Consider the following 27,801-nt stretch of genomic DNA (forward strand, 5'->3'; position numbering starts at 1 on the left):
TTGAGAGGAGGTGAAATCTCCCAATAAAGCAGTCAGTGCTTTATCATTAACTTATTTCTAACATTTGGGAGAGCAGAGCTAATCAGAATCTGAACCATATGGTAAGAATGCATTGAGTCTGAGTTTCTAAGTTAAGAGGTCCTGGCATGGGAAGCTTATTAGGTACAGGACAGACCTCCAGTGTGAATTATAAGGAATTACCTTACAAATCAGTAGGGCATGAGAAAGTAATCTCAGCCATTATATCCCAGCACTTTTTAGGTAGACTTGACTTTATGTGTAAAGTCTGACCCATACTCCCATGAATGACATAGTAGGAATCCACTTCAGGATTCCTATAGCATAGTGACCTGAAGGTTACTTTTAATATATATTAGGACTTATCTCTAGCAACCCTCTTCTCTCCCAGTGCTAGGGAAGCTCCTCACAGGAGGAAGAGGAAAGTACTTAGGAGATATCTCCAGAAGCCATGCATTGTTGCTGTTTGTCCTGTTTTTCACATTACTTTTGTACATTTGCTGGTATGTCACAGACCAGATTTGTGTCCTTTTGAACCAGTAGTAGAATTATGGTGCCAGTTTTGAATGCACCTCATAAAACCAGAATGCGATAATGTCCACAAAGCTTATGGCAATGTGTTGAAAATTCATCAAAAAATTACCAGTACTCTAGAGTACTACTCTCCCCACCCAGAACATGTCACCCTCCTCTAATCCATGTATTAGAAATCATTCTGAAAACTCTGTTAACTGCAATAATGAAGGAGCGTTAAATTCCGTGTTCTCTACAAAGTACCTGAAGTCGCCTTACTTGACAGCAATACTTGAGAGCATTTACTCACCCACTATTTCCCAGTTGCCTCAATATTTTCAGTATTTCTAACTATAAGATTGAAATTTGAACAAATGTAAAATAACTAATTCTGTTCCACTGCTAGCCTAGTTTTTTTTTTTTTCAAAGCTAAGAAAATGTTAATAAAATATATATCACATTTCTTTGAACCATTGAATTTCAAAGCGTGGTCCCAGATCAGCAGCATCTGCTTCCCCAGGGAACTTTCCCAGGGAATGGAAATCTCAGACACTACTTCAAACCTACAAAAGCAGAAACTCTGGGAATAAAGACCAGCAATCTGTGTTTTAACAAGTCCTCAGGTGATTCTGATATGTGCTAAAGCTTTAGACTACTGTTTAAACTATATTCCATTGAAAACTTTCCACCTGACTTCATTGTTTTCTTAACAGTCTTCAAGCTCATATGTCTAATCAAACTCTTTTGTTTCAGTGTTGAGGGCATAGTAAATCAAATATAGCGGTTTTATTCTCCTAGGTTTATACTTTGTAGTGCTAGTTATTTATCCTGTCCTCTAGGTAAGCTAAGTATTGCCTCATCATTTTTATTTCTTGTCTTGCTATTTTGGCATCTATCATTCCCTCTGATTTCGAACATCATCTCTGTTCAATGTCCACCCTAAAAATTAATACCCTTTTAGAGTCTGATGTGAGCTCTAAATAAGATATATATGGCTGTGTGTTTTATTAACAACATTTTTTGGAATAGAGAAAAAGATTAAAGTAGCTATGTGAGATTCCGGTCATATCACTTTATTGATTTTTAATTTCTAAATGAATTTACTCTATAAAAAATTTATATTATCATAAAATTAAGGACAAATACTGAATGTTGTCATGTAGCTCACATTGGTTTAACAAAGAGCAGTAGGGGTATGTGATTGGCCAAATATGCACCTTATTCTATAAAATTGTAGTTTTTATTCTTGAAGCATAAATCAAGCCTAAATTAAGAACTCACCTAAATAAAAATAAAGCATCTTTTCCATTTGGACTGAACTGTTTTGGATTTCACATTAGCTAAATTAAAAAAATGTTTTTATTAGGTGCAAGTAGTTTCCCAAGTGCTTTTCCTGGCTCACATCTTGTCCTTATTTTCTTGAAGGGTTGCTCTAGCATAGTTCAAACAAGTTTTTGATCCTGTTTGTCTGCCAGGTGGTAACAGTGTAAGAAACCCACAGAGAGATTAAATCTTTGCAGACTTATGAAAAAAAATTGGCATTTTCTGCATCAATAACCTAGGAATGAGTCAGCTCTTGCATACAGTCACTAGTGCCTCTGAGGATGCCACTTATTTTCAGATAAATGCCAGCCAAGGTTCTAGACTAGATAATTTGCAAATCTTCAAGCTTTAACACAGGTGAGAGTTTTTATAAAAATCAGGCAGCACAAATTGATTGCTGTTTTATTGTGTAACTAGAGAAAAACTAGAGAAAAAAGGAAACTTTTTCCCCTTGAGATTTGGAACTTCACTGTTTATTTGTGAAAAATCTGTAAAAACTGCCCTTTTCTTCCTTCACTGACTTCTTGCTGCTCTCTCTTATTTCTTGCACACATGGCTCTTAGGATAATAAAGAAGTTTTTAAAAATGTAGAAGTTTATATTCATTCTCCCCAAACACACTTTTAGTGGCATAGTGGTCGTGGGAAGAATATGTGTGTGTGTGTGTGTGTGTGTGTGTGTCTCATCAGTCTACTTCTCAAAATGTTTAATTTTGAGAGACAAGATCAAATTTGAGCCAAATGGATTTGTATTTTTGTCAAATTCATATAGCAAGTTTATTTATCCACAGTGATGGGTAATAAAAATGCAACGGGCATTTTAAGAAAACTTCCCTGAAGTCTCAGTACTGTCTTTGTGGTAATGGATTTGATATTTAGCACAAATTGGAATACACACTATGATAAAATTCATACCTGTTGCAAACAGAAAAATGTAAACATATCTTGACTTAATGTCTTTATTAAAATACTCTAAAATATTTGAGGTTATACAGTGAGCCCATTGTGGAAATCAAAAAGTTTTAACAAGTTGGGTCATAAATTGGTAAAATTGATGCATTAAACGTTCCCCACATAAGTATTTATTGTTACTTAAATTTAACTCTTTTATAACTATAATTTTTTTAACTTTATTTTTTTTTATTTTTTTAATAATAAATTTTATTTTTATATTCCCCCATACAATTGCAAATGCCCCATTCTGACCCCAATCCCTCCCCTCCCAGCCCCCACCCCCCAAAAAGTGTCTCTGGTTCATAGTTTTTTGTTGATTTTGATTTTCACTTTCTTATAGTTATTCATTTTCCTGGTCCCTTATTTAAGTTTTCTAGATTCCTGCTATGAGTGAGACCATCCGGTATTTTTCTTTTTCTTTCTGGCTTATTTCGCTGAGCATGATCCCTTCCAGCGCCATCCATGTTGCTGCAAATTGCATGTGTTTATCTTTTTTGAATGCTGAGTAATATTCCATGGTATATATGTACCACATCTTCTTGATCCAGTCATCTATTTTTGGGCATTTGAGCTGTTTCCAAAGCTTAGCTAAGAATAGCATTTTTTTTTATTTTAATAATATAATTTTTTTAACTTTAGATAAAGACATAGAACAGTGAATCATAATACCTACCCAGGATATTCAGAGAAAATAATTTGAAACATTTCCCCCTTTTAAAAAGTGACTTTCCTTTTTCTAAGTAGATATAAGTTTTTCTTTATAATCAGTTAATAGTTTTTAAAAGTCACTAAGTCACACACATGGTATCTTACTCTACAACACTAATCTGTTTTTATTTTAGTTAACTTTTTAAATGTTTTTCTGTTTTTGTTTTCTTTGTCTTGATATGAACATATGCTAATACATGATTTTATATAAATCAAATAATTGCCTTATTATGTAATCTATATTTTATAATCTTAATTTTATTTTTTATATAGTTATTTTTTTAAGATTGATTGATTGATTGATTGATTGATTTATACAAGCACTGGGTACAGTCAGAAGCACGGGAGGGTGAGAGAATTCACCAGAGCCAGAGCAGGGAGCAGAGCAGGCAGAAGGACCGAAGCACACTGCTGAGGGGAGCAGCGGGCGGCAGGAGAGGTCTACGCGCCATGTGGGACCCTCCTCCAGTGGCCGGGGAGCAGCCGGGGATCGAACCGGTGCTGCAGAGGCTGCGGGCAGCTTCACAACCCAGCGCTCAACCGCTGCGCCACTGGGGAGGCCCTTAATTATTTTAAATGGACTTTTTCTATTAAGAACAATGTTGTCATGAACAACCAGTCCATCTTTTTTTGTACTTATCCAGGTACTTGAACTCTTTTAGGTTATTAAAATGAATGCCTAGAATTATTGAGTCAAAGGTAATACACATTTAGTATTAATATATTTTGCCAGTGCTTAAAAGAAATGAGTTATTTTTAATGCATTAAATGTGCTTTTTGCCTATGGTAATGATGAAAAGTTGCAGCACTAGGCAATCTAAAAAAAAAAATTAACACTTCCAGCAATTTAGTTCAATTTGATATATCTACAGAACTCTAAAACACTGCATATGTATTAGATTCTGTGCTAGTTATTGGATTGCAAAAGTGAAAGGACTCAGTTTTATTGGACTAATGGAGGTTACAAAGAGGTAACAGGCAGTTAAAATATGATTAGTGTATCTATAAGGATAAATATAGAGAGTTGAGGTACCAATATCGGGAGTTCAGAAATCTTTGAAGAGAAAATGACTGGAAGGTAAGATCAGGATAAATGTGAGTTATAAGGAGAAAGAAAATGAAAAGGAGGAATGGTTTAGACCATGAGTAATAGATGTCAACTATTATGATAACATTTTGAGAACTAACAGGATTTTAGAATGTATGGAATGTATATAAGAGATGAGGCACCAGATATAGACCTGGAGGATAAAACAGAGCTAAGAACATGAAGAATCTTCTAATAGAGTTCTTGAGTTCTTAAGTATGTATTTGAGACTTCAGGGATGCTGTAGCAAGGAAAAATGAGATCAAATTTGAAAAAAATTTCCCTGACAATAGTTTGGAGGGTGGCTTAAAGACAATGGAATCATAGAATCCCAAGGTCAGAAGGATGTGGTCAACTTGATTTGGGCAGACAAATGTACCCAAGAGACTAAACCTGCCATGTTGACAAGTTAGTAAGGTCAGTTTTTAAAATTAAGTAAGTAAAAGCACCCTTTATCTAATGATTCCTTTGTTTTGAAAAAATAAGCAAAGTCCTTCCCAGGGGACATGGGAACTCCCACACACCCACTGAGGAGAGGAGCTGAAGTTAGAAATAGAAAAACTAGGTTTAATAGTATCTATCATCATCATCCATCATCTAGTAGTTATTATCAGAAAGACTATACTTAGGTATGCTTGATTATAGAGCTAAAGAGAGTGATTCATTGTAGACCTTATTCTTAAAGAGTAGAAGCTCATATTTTTTGTCCTCATAATAAATGGTTCAAAATGACGTGGAATTGGATTTGCAGATGAAGGAGGGACATCAGTGTCTCTACCCGCATTGGACAAAAAAGGCATGACCAACAGTTCCTAAACTTAAAATGTGAAAAATTTCAATAACTTAAGAGGATCACCTCCATGCAGCTCCATTTGTGAAATACTATCTAAAGTCTTATGAGCTCTAGAAATCAATTTGTATAATACTAATCCATACTGATGAAAGTCTAGCTGAGGGCCAGGAAAACTTCCACTACACATTTTTTTCCTTATTTATTTCATATCATGAATTGTATTTAAAATCATTTATACACTTCTTCATTCTTTCCCATAATGATAAAATTTTTCATGTCAGTTAAGCCAACTTACCAACACAAGAGCAACGTGGAAAATCTGAAATCTTTAATAAATAATTTGCATAATGCTTCTCTGTTACCATGTAAGTACTGCTTTCACAAAAATGACCTCATCTATTTTGGTATACATTATTTTGATTCATTTTTTTGTAGTAAGCTGTATTTCATGTGCTACATTTAAAATGTCTTTCTTCTCACAGAATTTCTCCTTTTCTCTACCCCTCCCCCACCCAGAATTCCCTCTGAATGATTTCCAGGTTTGGTATTCTCATACCATTTCTTACTTATGTCTATAATTGTTTAGCATGTTCTACATATCGAATCACAGTGTTAGATACTATGACTAATGTAGGTGATTTTTTTCTTAATGAGTTTAATTTTTCATAAAAATAATGCCTATTTATAAAAAATTAGTCAGTCTATCAAAAAGATAAAAAATTAGAAAACAAGGCACACACCTTAAAACGTGAAGAAATAACTGTCACTGACAGTAAGTGAACCATATTCCGGATATCTCCTCATGCATATACTCAAAGAAGAAAAGGCAAATTTAAATAGATAATTTTATTAAAGATTTAACATTTTTTATTATTTGAATTTAATGTAAAAATACTAAGACTAAAGAAATGTCTCAATTTTATGTGTCCTAAGAGATTCCTAAGATTCCATATTATGAAAAAAAAAAAAGATACTGGAATTATTTCTAAAACTACATAATTCAATTTTAGGCTGAACTGGTTAATTTCCTGCCCAAAAGGTTAAGGAAATTAGTATACTTATCTTTTTTCCACTTTTCCCTTTTCTCTGTTGTCCAATTTGGATTTGTTATGTTATTGTTTTTTACATTGCCAATGTTCATAGTATTTATACACAGAATTTTCACAGTTCTAGGCTTAGTTTTATATTTAAATGGATTCATTGTTAAGCACCATCTCTTTATCCTAGTACTCTGGTCCTGGATTCTTTATTTTAATAGATACTTTGGTTATCTAGACTTTGTCATCAGATCCTACTTTTTCTTTTTAAAAAAGGTCTCACCAGCTTTATACTCTGTCTTCCATAGTACTTGAGATTATGTGTGGTCTTTATAATTGAATGACAACTTGGCTAGATATAATGTTGTTAGGTCCCTTTTCTTTTTCCTTGCAACATTTGTAGAGATTTCTCCCTTATCTTCCTGAACATGTCTGTGGAAAAAACTAGAGCCAGTCTACTCTACTCCCACCTTATTTTTCTGCCAAGAGTAACTTGTTCTCTACTGCTGATTACTTGAAGAATTCACTCCTTTACCTTGAATATTATTAATTTATTTTTTTCTCTGTAGCCTTCTTTTTTTTTAAAATAATAAATTTTATTTTTATATTCCCCATACAATTGCAACCCCCCCATTCTGACCCAAATCCCTCCCCTCCCGCTCCCCACCCCCCAAAAAGTGTCTCTGGTTCATAGTTTTTTGTTGATTTTGATTTTCACTTTCTTATAGTTATTCATTTTCCTGGTCCCTTATTTAAGTTTTCTAGATTCCTGCTGTAAGTGAGACCATCCGGTATTTTTCTTTTTCTTTTTGGCTTATTTTGCTGAGCATGATCCCTTCCAGCGCCATCCATGTTGCTGCAAATTGCATGTGTTTATCTTTTTTGAATGCTGAGTAATATTCCATGGTATATATGTACCACATCTTCTTGATCCAGTCATCTATATTTGGGCTGTTTCCAAAGCTTAGCTATTGTAAATAGTGCTGCTATAAACATAGGGGTGCAGGTGTTCTTTGGAATTGATGTTTCTGTGTCCTTTGGGTAAATACCTAGGAGTGGAATTGCTGGATCATATGGAAGCTCTATGTTTAGTAGGTCCAGAAATCTCCACACAGCTCTCCATAGTGGTTGGACCAGTTTGCACTCCCACCAACAGTGCAGAAGAGTTCCTTTTTCTCCACACCCTCGCCAACATTTGTTGTTGCTAGTTTTTTTAATATGTGCCATTCTCATTGGTGTAAGATGGTATCTCATGGTAGTTTTGATTTGCATTTTCGGATGACAAGTGATGTTGAACATTTTTTCATATGCCTGTTGGCCATTCGCATTTCCTCTTCAGAGAAGTTTCTTTTTAGCTCTTCTGCACATTTTTTGCCTGGATTATTTTCTTTGTTGTTGTTGAGTCTCATCAGCTCTTTGCAGATTTTTGTGATCAGTCCTTTATCATTAGTGTTGGGTGCAAAAATGTTCTCCCAGTTGGTGGGGTTTCTCTTTGTTTTTGTTATTGTCTCTTTTGCTGTGCAGAAGCTCTTTAATTTGATGTAGTCCCAGCTGTTTATCTTTGCCTTCACTATCACTGCTTTGGGTGATGTGTCTGTAAAGATGTCTTTGATGTGCAAATCACGTAGTGTTTCGCCTATATTTCCTTCTATGTATTTTATGGTTTCAGGTCTTATGTCTAGTTCTTTAATCCATTTTGAGTTGATTTTTGTGTATGGTGTGAGGTAGTGGTCAAGCTTCATTCTTTTGCATGTAGCGACCCAGTTTTCCCAGCACCATTTATTGAACAAACTTTCTTTGCTCCAATGCATAGTCTTTGCTCCTTTGTCAAATATTAGTTGACCATAAATCTGTGGGTTTATTTCTGGATTTTCTATTCGATTCCATTGGTCTGTATGTCTGTTCTTGTTCCAATACCATGCAGTTTTGATGATTATGGCTTTGTAGTAGAGTTTGAAGTCTGGGAGTGTGATGCCTCCATTCCCTTCTTTTTTTTTTCAGGAGAGCTTTGGCTATTTGGGGTTTTTTGTGATTCCATATGAATTTCATCAATAATTGTTCTAATTCTTTGAAGAATGACATTGAAATTTTTATTGGAATAGCATTGAATCTGTATATTGCTTTTGGTAGGATGGCCATTTTAATAATGTTTATTCTCCCAATCCATGAGCAGGGGATGTCTTTCCATTTCTTTATGTCTTCTTCTATTTAACAGTGTTTTATAGTTTTCTTTGTATAGGTCCTTTACCTCTTTTGTTTGAATATTATTAATTTAACCAGAATATTTTCATCATCAGTAGTTTTGTATCAACTTTTCCATAAATAAGGAATATCCTATCTCTATACAGATTTGATTTTTTTCCTAATTTTATATCTTTGAATTCTTTTTTTTTTCTACTATTATTTTTGTGTTCTACTTCAAAAATTTTGTTTTATACTTCCTTTATTAGGGTTAGAGAGGGAGAACATGCAATTATGCTTCATATGACTATCTACAGGTCCATTTTTTTATTTAAACTTAATAGCAATACTGTCTTCATTTCAAAGTTGAAGGAACTGAAGTTCAACAAAAAGGAAAAGTAATTTGTGTAATGTTGCATAACTGGTAAGCCAAAATTTGAATCTAGGTCTGTCAGAGTCCAGGCCTTGTACTCTAAGCATCTGCTATAAAAAGTCTGGCTTCTTATTCCACCTTTGTTGAAAGTACACCCTGCTGTTCAAGTATGTAGATCTTCTAAGACAGGCCTCACCAACTCAACCATTCTTTCTTCAAGTCTACCCTTTTGTAAACACTGCTGCAAAAGAAATCCATGGGGTTTTTTGTTTATTTTGACTTGTCATTTTAAAATAACCTAAGAAAGAATCATTTTGTCCCAAGAATGCAAGTGTCAGTCAGTCTGCGGCACATGTTTTGTGTCGCAGAACTTGATCTGGGAATATTCCATGTGTACTTGAGAAGAATATGTATTCATTTATTTTGGGATGGAAGGCTCTGTAAATGTCTATTAAGTCCATCTGATTCATTACTTCACTAAGGCCATTATTTCCTTGTTTACTTGGGCCATTTATATACTTGTATCTGAAATCCTGTCTTTTGCCAACTTAAGTCTAGTTAATATGCTTTCCATATTTGCTCTCATTTCATTCAGCATCTTGAGTGTGTATGTGTTTTTAATATTTTCAGTCACTTTAATGAAGAACTCTTTGTCCTGAATTTCTTTTCTGAGATCCTAAACCTGCCTTTCTGTGCCTGATTGCTCCTCTAGGACTTAACTCAGTCTTATTTTTTTCTGTCATTCTTAGTTTAAAACATTTAGAATAGGGCCTCTCTGGTGGTGCAAGGGGTTAAGATGCAACCTATGAAGCTATCCACAGCCATTGCAACACAAGTTCGATCCCCAGCCAGGGAGGTGACTCACATGGTGCAGCAGACCTCTCCGGACTCGCTTGCTACTCCCCTCAGCAGTTTATTTCAGTCGATCTGCCTGTTCTGTTCCCCACTCTGTCTCTGTTGAATCCTCTCACCCCCCACACCTCTGGCCTGTACCCCAGTTCGTGTATGCATAAATAAATAAATCCTTAAAAAAATAAAATAAAACCTTTAGAATAAAGATTGTACTAGGTTCTCAAATTTGGTGTCCCTTGTATATAGGTCTCTAGGCTTCTATTCTTATCTGCTTTTCTATCTTGTGTTTAGATGTTTCTTGTTTCCTAGGTATTTGTGTTTTCTTATTTACCTTTTGTCTGGTTGGGGCTCTGTGTCTTTAACTTTGTTTGCTTATGTTCTTCACTTAACTTGGCAACAGATAAGGAAGAGATGGGACATTAGAGTTCACAGACTTGGTCTCAATCTTAGTGGAGAAGGAGGGCTACTCTAGTGGGAAATAGCAATGAGTTACCACACTGCACTTACTAGAATGGCCAAAATCTAAAACAATGACAACACCAAATGCCTATGAGAACAGGGACAACAGGAACTCATTCATTGCTTGTGATGCTGCAAAATGATACAGTCACTCTGAAGACAATTTGGCAGTTTCTTACAAAATAAAACATACTATTACCATATAACCCCATGATTGTGCTCCTCGGTATTTACCCAAAGGAGCTGAAAACTGATGCCCACATAAAAATCTGCATAGATACATTTATAGCAGCCTTAATCCTGATTACCAATAGTTGAAAGTATCTAAGATGTCCTTTAACAGGCTATAAGTAGCACATCCAGACAGTGGGATATTGTTCATTGCAAAAGCAAAATGAGCTATCAAGTCGTGAGGGAATCTTGCATGATACCACTACACGAGCAGCGCTCTTTCAAGTCATAAAAAGATAAGGAAAAGTCCAATGCTTATTACTAAGTGAAAGAAACCAACCTGAAAAGGCTAATAATACATGATACCACCTATTTTACATTATGAAAAAGTTAAAACTAAGGAAACAGTAAAAGATCAGTGGTTGCCTGCCAGGAGATCGGATTTGGGTATAACAAGTGCTCCACTCTGATGGTTCATTACTGGTAGTGGGAATGACTGTGAGTATGTGGTGGTGGAGTGGAGGGGTAATTTGGGAAATCTCTGTATCTCCCCATTAATTTTTCTGTAACCTAAAAGTCCCTCTCATACCAAAATAAAATCATAATTTTAAAAAATCATCATGCCTAAGGGTGGGGAAGTTGCAGTAAACCTGGTAAAGTATGACAGTTGTAGGCCCCCTTATAAATGAAAATAGCCAACTGGAAAACAGTATGGTGGCATAAGAAATGAGCTGTGAAGATGTTCATTCCCATCCATTAAGGGCAGTTTGTTCTAAGAAAACGATTTTTCAGAAGCAGAAAAGTTTTCAAATTTTTTTATGCATTAAAAAAATCTGCATAGGAGCTCTATAGGTGCTTACTATCAGGCACCAAAGTTTTATTTATAGGTCTTACCCCAGGATGTTAATGAATATAATTAAAAATGAATTTTCAGTCACTGAAAGACTGCTTGCCAGCTTGATAAATTATCTGAATCCTCTATGTCTCATGTATTAATATGAAAGAGGAAGAAAAGTCAAAATCAAATTTGTTAAATTTGCTCTCTTATGAGAAAGATGACAGATGCATTTGACTTACAAGAGCCTTTGGTAAAGCAACTTTTCCTTCATAATTTAGCATTCCAGAAGGAGAGAAAAAAACTTTCACAAAACTAGGCAACCTAAGCTCAAAATTCTTTCAACACTTCAATAATGTTTTCATTCCCTTCTCTCACAATTAAATTGTTTTTGTCACTCTAAACAGGAGCAAGACTTCCTTAGATTCCAAGTTAATGAAATTGGTGCTCATTTTCCTCGGCTTGCTGTACAAATTATTAAGAAGTAAACCCATAGGAATGGTTTTACTATGCCAAACTAAGTTTTGCTTTGCTCTCAGCTCTCAATTATTTTAATGCATAACAATTAAGTAGTATAAATACCTTTACATAAGTCAGACACTTATTTACACTTATGTAAATATTTTATTGTTAATAAAAATAAAGACTGTATATAGGTACATTAGGATTCCTCCTTTCCAATTTTTAATGTACTTATGGATAAGGATATATTCTTACTATTCTTACATATTGGTGCAGCAGATTATAAAAGACACATAGACCATCATCTCTCAGTTTAAACTTATTTTCTGACAGATGCCTTCCAATATCATTTAGATTAAAATAATGTAGGTTCTTTGTTAATATCCTTAGTAGAATTTGTATTTTACTTTTTTTAGTTGACCAATTAGAGTCTAATGAAAGAAAATAAACAATTCTGTTCCAAGTATATAGTCACTAGAATTAGAATATGGAAAATTTGTAATTTTTAGCTTTTTTTTAACTGTTACATTTCTCATTTTCATAGCATTTGGTATTTGATCCAAGCAGTGCAGCACTGCATCAAACATAAAAACTTATCAATAAGCTTTTGAAATCTATGCATCCATGAAACAAATGGAAGGACCTGTCTTTTAATCTCTTTAGTTAGCTTGAGATCTCATTTTGCCAGAAAGTGATTCTGCAAGTAGTAAGAATAGTACTATTGTGGGCCTCCCCTGGTGGTACAGCAGTTGAGCACTGGGCAGCATAGCTGCCTGCAGCCTCTGCAGTGCAAGTTCAATCCCAGGCCACTAGCAAGGGTCCCTCATTGCCCGCAAACCTCCCCTGCCGCGCCTGCTGCTCCCCTCAGCAGTATATTTCGGCAATCTGCCTGTTCTGTTCCCCACTCTGGCTCTGGTCAATTCTCTCACCTTCCCGTGCTTCTGACTGTACCCAGTGCTTGTATAAAATAATAAATCTTAAAAAAAAAAAAAAGAATAGTACTATTGTGTTGTGAGAACAATTAACAATAATAGAAGCAAAATAATATTGAGTATGTATTCTGGGCCAAGCATCATTTTAAGCATACCAGTAACTTCCATAGAATTGTTATTCCCTTCTTGCAATCTCACTGTTATTCTCATTTCAAGTGAGGAAAATGACACTAAATTGATTGATTTACTTGTCTAAGGTCATACTGCTAGTAATAGAGAGAACAGAACTTTGAACATATAATGGATTTTTCTGATTTAATTTGATTAGATATTTTCTGGATATATGTATATATTTTCAAAATTTATGCATAGAATGCAGCATATTATTATACTTACTGATGTGCTAAACCTCTATCTCTGTTCCTGCTGATGATACCATTAGCCTAAATAACTACACTTTTATTATAGCTGTTATTGTATCACAAACAGATTCTGTATCTTCATGATTAAAGCAACACACTAAGAATCATGAAATGTGTATTGTTTGGTTTGCAAACAGATACTCATGCATGGTCAAAAAAAAAAAAAAAGTGATCTGTAGTGGATATGTATTTAACTGTCAGCTTGCTTAACAAGCTCTCTCAGTAAATTCATTTACCATTTTATGTAAGAAATTTATACATATTCTATTTTATTGTTATAGAGTTCTCTTCAAAAGCATATCAAACATTCAGGTCTTGACTTTTTTTTTTTTAAGGTAAATGTTACAGGTCAGTGTTTGAGTTCACCACCCTTATGTTAAGATAGTACTTCTCATAACATAAGGGGAAAAAGTAGATACAACTTTCCTAAGGCATATTTATGAAAACTAGTAAAAATGACAAAAGCATCCACAAAAAAAAATAAAGTTCAAAAACCACATGATTTTTTTTAATTGCAAAATTTTTAAAGCTACTTTTACAGCATAATATAAAGTCTGATATAAATTTAAACATAGTGTAGTTTTTAAAACTTTCTTCATTTGTGGTATCTTCTGTTGTATAAAAAAATGTCTATTTAAAAGTAAGGTATTCAAGCCTAAAAGTAATTTTCATTTGGTGTGTAGTTTGCAGGTTAAATGGGAACCTGCATGAAGAATTATTAATGTCTGTGACATGTTTGCAATTTCATTACTGACTTGGGAAATATTGGACAAAAATCTCTTACTGTCACTATGCTTCAACTTTTTTCTGTCTAAAATGAAGATGGTATCTCACTGCTTCCTTAGATGATGAACTTGAAAATCCTAAACCCAAAGGAATTGAAATTAATTGATCTATAGAGAATAATCATTTTTTACATTTACATTATAATTTTAATTGTGCATTCACAAATATTAATTTAACCTTCCACAGACTAGTCTTAGGTGATGATGAAACTAAGGCAAAGAATTGCTTTCTTATGGCCATATAAAAATGTTGGGTCTGGGTCTTCTGATAAATATGTCTCTTTTTTTATCCAAAGGCTTTCTCTAATCTTTTGAAATGGGTATTAGTTTTAAAAAATAAAAATAACCTATTAATGACATTAGAGTAGAGACCTTTAATACTGTAATCATTAACATACCATTGAGTTTTACTTAGAATTGCTGATTTGTATTTAAAGATTTAATTATTTAAATTGTTGCTGTAATTTAGCAGCCAGAAATTGCTTGTTATATATTTTGTAACAAATATAACTGCCATCCCACCCACCTTATAGTGCTCTTACTCATATTAATTGTTAGTCTTTGTATCAGCCTTGTTCTAATATAGTCACATTTGTAGGTGAGAAAATTGAAACTCAATGAGGTTGACAGCCTTGCCCCAATGCTATGTTCAAGTGCCTCTTTTTCCATGAAGCCTTGAAAAATGAGGAAGATTTTAATAGACAGAAATAGGGGGAAAAGACCATTTTAGGTAATGGAAATGGCATAAACAAAGGGATATGTGTACTGAAGCTCAAAGTTTGCCAAGGTGAGCTTAAACTTAAAGTTTGCCAAGGTAATTATGACCAGTATGTTTTGGCCCAAAATTTAGAGTATGTGTGAGTGATAAAGTTGAAAAAATAGTTTGAAGGTAACTTATGAGAGGGCCTTAATAAATGCTTGGAAAAGAAATTAGTGTAAAACTAAGTAGGATTTGGGGAGTCTTGATGATCAGGGGAGTAAAATTGTAGGATTTGGCATAAATGTGACAAATGAATGGAAGAAAGGCCCTACTATAGGCACCTAGAACAAGTAGGGGGCTGTTGTACTAGTGAAGTCATGAAAGCCCAAAAAGCTGTCACTGCCATAGAAAGGAATACACTTTGTTAAGGAAGGACATGATTACTAATTGTGGAAAGAAAGCAAAGGGCTAATGCTAGAAGGTGGGCTTGACAACCAATTAATATTCTGGTGTCTTTGTCAAAAATTGGAAAGCTAGAAATGTGGTGGTATTTTTTAAGGAACCAAATTGATCAGTCTGACTTTAAAAATGGTAAATTTGCAGCATTTGTGGGACAGTACATGGAAGTGTCATTCTGTAGAAATGTGAATTTAAATGGGAGAGAGGAAATGTCTACCAAGCATTGAGTCAACAATCTAGATTTTACACATTGACTTCTTAAAGTAAATGAAACTGAAGTCCTGCATGTGGAAGACATTTCTGGGGGGAGAAAAGGAGAGGTAGTGGGGGAGGCTTGAGAGTAGACTACTGAGACACTTTTAAATCTGAGAGGCAAGAGATGAATGAGTAAATCTAGTGGAAACAAAGTATAGCAAAAAGGTAGGAGGTTATCTAGCATGGTGCTGTGTCTGAGATGGCAAGGGGTCAAACTTGAATTCTTCTGAAGACCTAAGTTACAATTGAAAGGGAAGCTGTTGACATTTGTGGTTAGCAGGTTCTAAGTTATTTCCAACAGAAAAATTTAAGGAGTGTATCGTTCACTAATAAAGCATTAAGATAGTGAGTGAAATGAAGGCAATCATAGTAGTTAAGAAATTGTTTGGCTAAGAAATGGAAGCTCAAAGGTGTAGGAAAATAGTCTTATCGTTTATTCACAAATGCTTGGTATTTTGTCTTCATCCTAGATATTCTTTTCAAGCTCTGTCTTTTGTTTCTAGTCTTGTCCCCACTTAAAATCATTTATACTATATATCATAATGTTCTAGAATGTACCCTCTGTCTTCCCACCTTCCTGTCTTGGTTTAGTTGGATGCTACTTCCACTCTATCGCCACATGACTAATCCTTCATCTTACAGGGTCCAATTCTGAAGCCAGTCCTCATTTAACCCATAGCAATCTTTCCTCTCTGAATTTCACAATGCTTCAATGATTTCTTTGTTCATGACAGTTACTACTTTTATTATGTAATTTTATTACTATTTACCTATATGAATTTATGCCCCATAATAAACTTGAGGTTCCTTGGAGACTCTCTCAAAATCTCTATAACATGATGGGAAGAGCATACTTAGGATTCAGACAATCTTATTTTTAGTTTCTACCTCAATTACTTTCCAATAGACTGTGTGACTTCAGGCAAAAAAGTATTTAACTTCCATAACCTCAGCCTTCTTACCTGTAAAATGCCTGTATCTCAAGTTAAATTGAGAAGATCTAGTAGTGAGGAAAGTAACCTATATAAAGAACTTGCACAGTGAAGTTCCCTCCCCTCTTTTCATCTTAATTTTTTGGCCATCACGAAAATGGTACCGTACAATATTAGCTCCTCCAGCATTTGTATGAGTGAACTAATCCATTAACTAATATGGATTAATGAATAATTAAAATGAATTAGTAATTATTTGCTATTAAATATGTAAAGACTACTATAATTTCTAGGCTGCTGGTTTTTTATTGGGCTGATTTTTTTTAAAAGGAATTACTTTTGATTAGAGCAGAACATATAAAACACATTTATCAGATTGAAAAATACACGCAATGTAGAATTATTGGGTGAATAATGGTGATATCATACAAACCATATAAAAATGCAAATGAATTCAAATTAGAAACATACCTATTAGGAAAGAAATTATTAACTTAGAGTTAATAGCAGTTGATCGAGGCCATTTCTTTTATCATTCAAGCTGAAACTAAGCTCTGAGAGAGCCAAAAAGATGTTGCCTGGTCCAAAGCAAGCCTGTAGTTTGGCAGTGCAAGGCTTACAAATTTCATTCTCATTTTAACAAATTAAAATATATTTTCATGCCAGTAGTAGAATAAGATTCCAGAGAATATAAGATTGGGAACTCTAATGTATCATCTAAAGACTAATTTTAAAAATGTGCACTCATCATGAGAGTTATGCATTCCACATACTGGCAAATGGTGGTATTTGAGGAGTCTTAAAGACTTTGATCATCTTGTAAATCCTCAATCACTTGAAAAATTCAGTAGAATCAAGCATTTTTAATAATCTGTATAGACCTACCCTTCTCTATCTTACTTTACATTTTTTGAGTTTTATTTATCATTGTGCAGTTTGTATATTTATACTTCAATAAGCACTTAAATATACTTCAATAGTGCATCTATATATTTGGCTATTTAAAGATAGATTTTTGGAAGCTAGAATTATGTATTCAGTGTCCTTTTAAAAAGTCTAGTCATTAGGAGGAAAATGGCTTCACAATTGAATAGGGATTTGGGAAAGAATAGATTTGGGTAGAAAGGACATGACTTCAAGTGTGGACACAGAGACTTTGTAGTTAAGTTGTTCTATCTAGCCTCCACTAGCCATCTAGATCTGGGCCCTTGAAATGAGGCTGATCTCTGAATTGAGACATGTTGTGAATGTAAAATGTATACCAGTTTTAGGATATTTTGTGCAAAAAATGTAAAATATCACATTAATATTTCTGTTGACTGCATGTTGAAATAACATTTTCAGTCTATTGACTTAAATAAAATGTGTTGTTAGAATTAATTTATCCTGCTTCCTTTCATCATTTTAAAAATTGTAGTTGCTAGGAAATTTGAAACTGTATTTTAATACTCATGAATAGATATTAAATATACATTACCTGATATTTCTTTTCAACAGTACTGCTCTACATAGAGATTTGTAACAGATAGTTAGGATGCCAGTACCAAAATCAAGGTAATAGCCTATATAAAAGTGATAGTTGATGTTATGAGATTAGATAAAAAGGCCTGTGTACAAAGTATAGAAATGAGTAAAACGCAGGCAATTACAGGATGAGGAGAGAATGAGTAATTAGTAGAAATAGAGAATTAAGACTCTGAAGTGGTACATAAATCTGATCTGACTAGAACTTCAAGAAGGAAGTTGTGGTTAATCTAACAGAATGATAAGCCAAAGAGGAAGACTGAGAAAGACCATTGAATTTGGTTGATACAGAAGCTCTTTCACTAAAGTATAAAAGGGATAGATTACAAGAGATTAAGAAGTTTGAGGTAGAGGAAGTAGACGATAAAACTATTCTTTCAGGCAAGGAGTCCACTTGTGAAGGTAATCACTTGATTGGAACAGAATCAAGGAAATTTGAGCATGTTTAATGGCTGAATGAAAGAATCAGTAGAGTAGGAGTTCTTGAAGTTGTAAGAAAGACATGAGTTCTCTGGTAAGGTCCTAATGTATTGAGTCCCAAATAGAAGTGCATATTGGAATTGCAGGGGGAATTTGTTATAAGAGAAAATTCCCAGACAACATCCCACATCTAAGGAAATCATATTTTCTGGAAGTTTGTCTCCTGGGATATGTTACTAACATATTCTTCTGAGTGATCAGATAGATTCATAAGTGCAAACAAGAAAATTAAGGGTGCTGGTAAGGATACCAATGGAAAGGCTGACCATGGCTTTCAGAATGCATGGAGTTCCTGAAAGTAACAGTAGGATTGGTAGACCATGAACTACAGTTAAGGAATGGGCTTTCATTATTATAAGTGTAAGCACAGATTCAGTAGGAATAAAAGACTGAGAAGCTAAAATGGTTGTGAATTTTGATCAAAGAGCTAGGTTTCAGAATTCAGGATCTTGGAGGCCAAAGAGATAAAAATAGGACACTGTGTTTGATGTGGAAAAGAAGTAAAAGAACCTAAGTCAGGCACATTGGAAGACCTATAGTTTTGTGACTTTTCTACAAGACAGTAGTTCTTTTAAATATGAGATCTGGGGATCAGGAGGAAGCACTGAAGGTTAAATAAGTGTGGTTAAATCTTAAATTTGGATTTAAGATTCCAGTCAACCTTGACTTGGATGTCTTTAGAGACTCCAAAATGGAGTACTTGCTCGGGATACTCAGTCTTTAACCCTCTCTAGCTTTGTAGCAAATAGAGTATGTGCTTGACGTTGACACATACAAAATGCATAGTTTTGATTATTCACAAATGACCATAAGGATTCATGACATAAATAGTAATTTTTTCCAAGGCATGAATTTTAATCTCTTGCCCTAAAGCTGACTTGTAGAAAGTAGGCATTTAACTAGTGACTTGTAGTGAAGTCAACATTTATGTTTCAATTTGTCTTTCTTATATGATTGCATTAATAATCAGAATACCTCAGCATGATGGATTTCATAGAAGGGGAAACTATTTGCCAAATTGTGATAGGTTTAAAAACTGAATTTAAAAATTAAATGAGTTAAATTTTAGCACTGTACCTGGCTGGCATGTAGTAATTGCTTAATAAGTGGTAGTTACTAGTATCAGTTCAAGAAGTCAAATTTTTAAGCCAGATCTTTTCGTGTATGCCCAGGTTTAGTGAATAATATTTACATTATAAATACTGTTTTGATCCAGAATCTCTATGAATTATTAACCTAAAACTAGAATTAATTTGCAAGTAATTAGGAGAAAAGTGTGTCATTTGTCACTTATCAACTCCTTTTGATATACTTAAAGGGGGTATATTTTATAGTAACTCATGTTATATTACTATTATGAGAAATTACAACTTTGTAAATGTTTCCTTACCACAGATACAAATACACAGAAACAAAAATGAATTGTGTTACTCACTTTGTTCTTCTTAGAGGTATACCGTGCCTAAAAATGAACAATTCTGTTTTTTGCTCAATAAGTCATTATACTATATAATCATAGAACTGGTTTTTTTGTTTGTTTGTTTTATAGTGAAGAACTCCGAAAAGAAGCAAGACAATTAAAGCGAGAACTCTTAGCAGCAAAACAAAAAAAAGTAGAAAATGAAGCAAAACAAGCAGAAAAAAGAAGTGATGGTAAGTGCATTTGTCATGTTTTTGTATTTACTTTGAATTTATTCCCTTCCTCACCTCTTTCCTCCTTCTGAATTGAGTTTCTTCCCCTTCCTCCCCACTCCTTTGTGAATTGAGTTTTGCTCTTTTTTAAATACTTCCTTTGGACAGTTACCCAATGAAATAAATTTCCACCTAGGACTTTTATCTGAGAAGTAAATTCAGTGCAAATATGATAATAAGTTCCTAAATAAGCCTAGTGGAAACTAACAGAGTACTTGACATCAGGCAAACTTAAATATTGCAGGAGCACCTATCTAGAAGTACATAAGAATGTGATGTTCGTTTTTCATGTGGTGTAACTTTAAAACATTTAAGAAAAGTGTTTATGCCCTGCTCTTGAGACTTGTGTAAGCATTTGTGCTTATTTTTTTTTCTCTAATGTTAAGACTCAGAAAATGTGAACTATTAAGTTGATTAAAACAATACACACTTATATATTACAGGTTTAAGTATGTTCATTATTTCACTATGAATTTTATAAAGGTAGAATAACTTCACAAACGCTACTTCACAGAAGATAATTTAGCCTAAAAATATTTCAGCTATAAACATGGAAATTTTAATTTCCAAAGAAAAAAATTGGAACCCTCAAGTCTGTTTTCTTTTTATAATAACAAATTACACTATAGGTTGAGTGAACACAATCAGATATTTGATTCAGCAACCTTTAGTAAGGGATACTAAATTGGGCTTAACAAGTTTGTGCATATCATCTATATTGTCATATTTTTGGAAGCCATGAAATATTTTTATCTACTAGTTTCTGTAACAGTAGGATAAGATATAGCATCTAGCCTTAAATAATACATATTCTAATACATAGCAGCACTATTTTTTATGTGGCACAGATAATACCATATAACTATAAAAGGACACATAGTTCTTAGATTATTTGCCACATATCCCCTGTGACAGTTACAGTAAAGGAAGGGACTGAAGGATTCAGTCACTAGAATCTATTTGAACAGAGCTATTGATATGATACTTCCTCAGTCTTTTGTTGTCTTTCATGATCTTGAAGTTTGAAGAGTCTGGTAAGATATTTGGTAGAATATCTTAATTTGAGTTTGTCTAATGTTTTCTCATGATTAGATTGAGGTTATGCTTTTTTTACACAAGAAGTGATATATCCTCTGCGCATTATAGCAGAGTAACAAGATGTCATTATCTTTTTGTTGATAATAATAACTTAATCCCTTGGTTAAAGTGCTATCTGCTAAATTGCTGCACCTTAAAGTTACTCTTTTTTCTTGAGATTGTATTTCAGGTAAGATACTTTGAGAATATTAAGTATCCTTTTTTAAAATTAATTTTTCTTACATCTAGTTAATTTTTGGACAGTACTTGATTTCTCCCCTTGGATGTATTCCCCATAGTTCTCCCACCACAATAGCACCCGTGATCCATCTCTCTGTCCCTTATGCTCCTCCCTCCCCTATTTTGACCCCTTCCCCTTCTCCTCCCTGCTGAATGCCTCAGATCTATGGTTACCTTGCAAGTTTTGTCTTTGTCCTAAAACTTTGTTCAGTTTCTCTATATATCACGTGTTGAGTAAAAATATTGATATAAAATAAGCTTTCTCTTCAAGTCTTCCCCCACTAATTTTAGCATTCATTTGTCGATCTTGCCTGGAGGCAATAGTTATTTAGTGTTCTAATGGTATTTACCTATTTCTCAGATTTTTACTACTTTTATCACTTAGAATTCTTATAGGAAAGAGCCTGCTTCTCTGTTACTTATTTACTTATTTTTATCAATATGGGTACTTGCAAATATTTTATCCTGTGTGTTACAATCCCAAACTGTCATTATTTAATTTTAGTATCCAGCCAGAATCAGGTTTGGCCATTGTAGCTTTTCCATGTTGACTGCTGTAGCCTTTCAGTTTGCCCCCATCCTTTGAGTGCTTTACTTTCTGGCACAAGATACTACAGGTTGATCTTACATTTTCCCGTCTCTAGACCTGGAATCAGCCACTTTTCCTCAGAACTCTGGTTCCTCTTATTGGAATATTATATTTAGAAACCAAAATCTGGACACTAAGTCTCCCTTATAATTTTGATTATAATATTTTTAAAGTGCTACTAGGCGCAATTATTGCTGTGATCTTAGAATGCTTGACAAAATTCATTGATATGTGAATTTCAGTAAATGCTATACTGTATTGAAATTTTTATATCCCCATGCTGTTTTTTTAAGTCTAGTGGTCCTTCTTACCCCTTGAATAAAAGTGATACTGTGAGCAATCTCACTGTATAGTATTGTAGAAACAAGGAATATTAGGCATCCTTAAATGTGTGTCAGAACTTAACCTGTCTTCCCAGCTGTTTTTCCAAGGTTAGAACTACATAAGCTCTGGGAAGAGATCCAGACGTTCTCATGCATTTGCATGGTAAGGTCACCACATGAAAACAAGTTACAAACTGTAGCTTGACCTTGGCTATATTAACTTCATGCATCAGTTGAGCTGAATACCTTCCCGAGCCTTTTAAGGAAAGATTTCTTGATTGGGCTATATGATTCCATATCTGGGTTTTATAAAGCATTTTATTTCATTCCAACACTAAATTATTTAAATATTGCAGCAACTCTGGATGATTTAGTCTTTTGGACATTATATGCTCTAACAAGTGATTTAATTTGTCAATGAGCACATAATTGATACTAAAAAGAACCATTTGAATATTTTCATGTTTAGTAAATTGTGTAATAGTCTTGTCTCCCATATTAATTTCTGTCTGGATATATGTATCATACCAACTAATACAGAAAGAATAAAAACCATTAATTTTTGGAAATTTAATAGTAAGTTTAACAGTTGCATGTACATAATCATTTACTTTGTTAAAAAGTATATGTAGCATTTTTAAATTTTCAGAAAAGAAATCTTTCGTGAAAAGGCTCATTTGAGGTACCATTGGTTTACCACATGTGTAAGATTGTATACAGCCAACATGAAGCTCTTTTATTCACCAATCATGACTCAGCAAAGCTGTCCCCTCCAAAAGGAATCAACCTATAACCCAAGAACTTCTGAACACCTGCCATAATAAGAAAACCCACACTTAAATTTGACATGTTACTATTTTAATCATCAATATCGGAAAAAAGCCTCTCTGTAGTAAAAATTCTTTGGCAACCATCCATTTTCTCTCAAATCTTACTAGCAAAGCTCAAAATCTACTATTCCTTATATCACAAGGATATTATTAGATAGAAGATAAAATAATATATTTATATAAGGAAGAAGGCATTACATAAATAGAACTTCATGATTCTTGCGATGGCTTTGCATCTGTTTACTTTTCAGACTGCAGGCAACACATAAAAAAAGGTTTTAGTAAATGAAAGAGAATGTCAAAGAATAAAACTATTATTATGGCCATAGAGCTAAATTTTTTATAATAGCATGAAATTTGACTCTAAAATCAAAAGTTACATTTTTTCACTTTAATAACAGAATCTCCATGTAGTAGAGAATTAGGTAAACAAGGAATGTGGTGTTTTACTTTAGATACCAGCAGTGTCAAATGAGATGTACTGCAGGACATGCCTGTTTACAGCCAGGGAATATCTCTAGCCCCACTGTAAATCTTCCAGGCCTGTGTATAGGATTTTTGTGGGGGGTAATAAATTTTAGTAAGATTGATAGTTAATTAGAGATAGAGTTGGTTTCCTGTGTTGGCTCTGTCAAGTTCTTTAATAAACTTTATAATCCTTTTGTTAAATTATGTCTCTAAGTTCTTTCCAGGTTCCTTTAAGTTTCATCATATCAAAACTAGTACCAAACTGAGCATAGTCACACAGAGATACAGGTTTGGACCTATTCTTTAATCAGCTTCAGGGAGATAAGGTGTCAAATCTTCTTTTCAAAGTTCTAAGCATACAATACCTGCTCTATGACTAGTGCCAAAAATTAGAAGAGAAAGGGCAATCTGAGCTTGTACATCAAGAAAGAATTTTAAAGCCTGTTCATGAAACACATCCCTAAGGTGCTTAGTTCCTCTCAAATTGCACTGGGCCATTTCAAGTTTCGTCAAACTATCTTTTTTTAATACTGGATTAAGTCAGACTAGGGCCCCTCAGGCTTAATAGGTTGACTACTTCTCATCTCTCTTGCATATAATGTTAAACTAGCTTAATCTTGGTTTTTATAAGAAACAGAAACCCTTTTGGAATGTTAACTCTATGTTACGCCTGTTATTGCAAAGAAGTAATTTCTCTCGTTGAGCAAACTGGTCCTTTTTACCATAGCAGTTCCTTTTCTTCAGGTCCTTTGAGTCACCTTTTTTTTCTTGGAGGCCAGAGTGTCAGACCTGTTTTTCCCATAGTCTACTCTTTATTCCTGTGCTAACTTTTAGTGTTACTTACATAAAAAGTATATTTGCACTTGACTGATAAAAAGCCTCATCAGTAATATGCTATTTATTCTTCTTTGGATCTGGTGCTAAAAAATTATCTAGTTTTAAGTTCAAAATAGCTTAAAGAATAATAAAAATAAGGGAGAATATTTTATGGCATATAAAATATAAAGAGCTGATGAGACTCAACAAAAGCAAAGTAAATAATCCAATCAAAAAATGGGCAGAAGAGCTAAAAAGATACTTCTCCAAAGAGGATATGCAAATGGCCAGCAGGCCTATGAAAAAATGTACAACATCACTTGTAATCAGGGAAATGCAAATGAAAACTACAATGATATACTCATCTTACACCAGTGAGAATGGTACATATCAATAATTTTTTAAAGTAAAAAAGGTAAAGAAAATCAGAGCAAAGGCTGACTTATGGCTCTGACTGAGCTGAAACATAAAGTAGAAGTGAAAGGCCCAGCTAGGGATATCTATTATGGCAGCAAACACAAGAATATAGTAGTGGGATAGTATCGACATATTTGCTGTTAGTGAGTGTTTTTATTACACTCTGAAAGCATGTTATCACATTTATTGATGTTCATTGTTGTGACCCTCACAAGTTAGCATTTATTTTATTGCTTAATAACATAGAGAATAGGCAATGATTCTAACCTGGTTCTTTTTAAAATCATCTTAATAAATTGAAGGTAAGATTTTTTTTTAATGAAATTTTCAGTGTGTGGAATACCTCATTTCCTGAAAGTTCTAGAAGAATAAAGCTTTTCTCCTTAGTCAAGACAGTCTTAAGTAAAATTTTATGGATCCATGTTATCTTCCTAAAAGAATTTAATCTTTTGGAAAAGTGAGTAAGAATGATCATCTTTAATTTGAGTCCAGAAAATGCTTTGTTCTTTTTTGGACAATCCTTTTCAAACTCTCTCACTAGACACTGTGAGAAAATCTTGTTGAGCTTTTCCTTGAGAATCCTACATCGTGTGGGCATATTTAATTTTTATGTGCAGTGAAAAACTCTAACCAATCCATATGTTTTAGTGGTTACATAGGACTCCTCTGTTGCTGCTTTTAAGAACCAAAGTAGTAGGGGATCTCTTTGCAGCCCTTCATTGTCATAATATAATTTTTCAATAAGCATTCTTTCTGCCCAGTGATTGATATAATTAGAATGTAGATTAATATTAATATTACTCTTTGGCCATATCTGTTTCCTCTTTTTAAAAGCTGTATTATTTCTTCCAGTTGTAAAAGTAACATATGTCCTTTGCAAACATATCTTAAAGGTAGAAAAGCATAAAGGATAAAAAGTTACATGAACTCATAATACTGCTGTCAAAGACAACCACAGTTAACTTTGTTTACTTTCCTATACTTTTTAAACTTCATTCCAGAAACATGTATGTGTATTATTTTCCATGATGTTATTTTATTGTAATCTCACTTATAACAGATTTTTTTAAAACTTTCCAAGTTAAAATTCACTGATAACTCTTAGATAACTTGCATTTCAGGATATTTCTTTTATTTTTTATGAATTATTTTATTTTATATAATAAAATAAAATATCATTTTATATCATTTTTCTTATATCATTTTTCATTTTTGTATAATGTATGCATTTTCATTTTGGCTATATTCCCCATACAATTCCCACCCCCTTTTTCTGACCCTAATCCCTCTTCTGCTCCCCCTGTCCCTCACTGTAGTGTGTCTCTGGTCTGTAGTTTGTCTCTGGTCTGTAGTTGTTTGTTGATTTTGATTTTTACTTTATTGCAATTAGTCTTTTTTCTGGTCCCTTATTTAGGTTTTCTAAATTCCTGCTACGAGTGAGACCATCTGGTATTTTTCTTTTTCTTTCTGGATTATTTCACTGAGCATGATCCCTTCCAACTCCATCCATGTTGCTGCAAATGGCATGAGTTTATCTTTTTTGATTGCTGAGTAATATTCCATTGTGTATATGAACCACATCTTGATCCAGTCATCTATTTTTGGGCATTTGGGTTGTTTCCATAGCTTAGCTATTGTAAATATTGCTTCTATAAACATAGGGGTGCAGATGCCCTTTTGAATTAATGATTCTGTTTCCTTTGGGTTAAATACCTAGGAGTGGAGTTACTGGATCATATAGAAGCTCTATATTTAGTAGGTCAAGACATCTCCACACAGCTTTCTATAGTGGTTGGACCATTTTGCACTCGCACCAGCAGTGCAGGAGAGTTCCTTTTTCTCCACATCCTTGCCAACATTTGTTGTTGCTAGTTTTCTCAGGATATTTCTTTCTCTTAGTTCTCATGTGTCAGACAGAGTAAGATACAGAAACATGGATATAAAGACTATGTAAATGTGGTTAGGAGATGAAAACTTCCCACTATTTTCAGCTCTAGGGTTTAGAAGATGTGAGTGCTAACCCCAAGGACTCCATCTCTCATATGTTCAGAACAACAACAACAAAATCCTAAGTTGACATTGCCTGATAGCCTTCTGCCTCTTCATTTCTCAAATGCCACTGATAAATTTGCAAGAAAACCTTATAATCAGATTAGTTATTTGGGTCCTGAATTGAATAATTACAAATATGTTCACTTTAGAAAATAAAAGAGATGAGAGGTGCATGTGTATGTGTAAGAGAGAGAGAGAGAGAGAGAGAGAGAGCGTGTGTGTGTGTGTGTGTGTGTGTGTGCGCATGTATGTTGTTTTATTTGTTTTATTTATAATGTCATGTACATTGTCTAGGGGAGGGAGGAGACTAATATTATTAAAAGTTTGATTTTAACCAGCCTTCTCACTTGGGAATGGCAGTAACCATTCCAGACTGCTCTCAAGAACTTATTTTAAGATGTCTTCTCTTTTATGTGACATTTACTGAGGTTTTGCCAAAAATAACATCAACATATAATACATTTGAGTGCTGAGTTTCTTCAACATCTTGCAGCACTTAATCAAATTTTAAAAAGATATTCTTTTCACAACTTTGTAGTATAAACCTGTGAATATGTTGCATTAAAACCTATTTTGGACAGTTTAATCTGTGTAGTATTAGGTTGATTTTTTTCAAAAAGAAATTAATGCTATATGATGACAGTTTTAAGTGGATTTACTTTCAAAATTCTTCACATAAACTCCTGGCAGATGGTACAATTGCAGCTTTTAAGTATTAGTAACTTTTCTTGCAAAAACCAGATAATCCTTAAATTATATTAATATCTGCATAAAAGAATTTGAAATGCCAGAAATGACAAAAGGAATAATGAAGTTCTCAGAACTAAGATGATGTGAAAATACTAAGAATCTATTTTGAAGTACAAAAATAGTGATTTTCATGTTTTTAAATGGCCAAACCAAAGTGTAAGCTTTATTTAAAAACATTATGTTGCAGTATGTCTAAAATGTGAAAGTAGACTAGCCTGAAGGTATGTCTTGAACATTAGAAACTCCAATCTTGAGTATGCTCTGTGTACACTGCATATTTCCTTGCAGCCTTCA

At 33.8% G+C, this 27,801-nt stretch overlaps 1 protein-coding gene across 1 annotated transcript in view; it reads left to right on the forward strand.

The window, feature by feature from the left end:
- The window catches only part of CWC27 (CWC27 spliceosome associated cyclophilin), a 155,771-nt gene that overhangs the window by 76,400 nt on the left and 51,570 nt on the right, over positions 1-27,801 (forward strand). The window contains exon 11 of the mRNA XM_037530677.2: positions 19,803-19,906. Within this exon, the coding sequence (XP_037386574.1) occupies positions 19,803-19,906 (104 nt within the window). The remainder of the gene's footprint in view (positions 1-19,802; positions 19,907-27,801) is intronic.

This window comes from Talpa occidentalis, unplaced genomic scaffold (genome assembly GCF_014898055.3).
Source record: "Talpa occidentalis isolate TD23 unplaced genomic scaffold, MPIMG_talOcc4v2.1 talOcc4.6, whole genome shotgun sequence".
Lineage (NCBI taxonomy): Eukaryota > Metazoa > Chordata > Mammalia > Eulipotyphla > Talpidae > Talpa > Talpa occidentalis.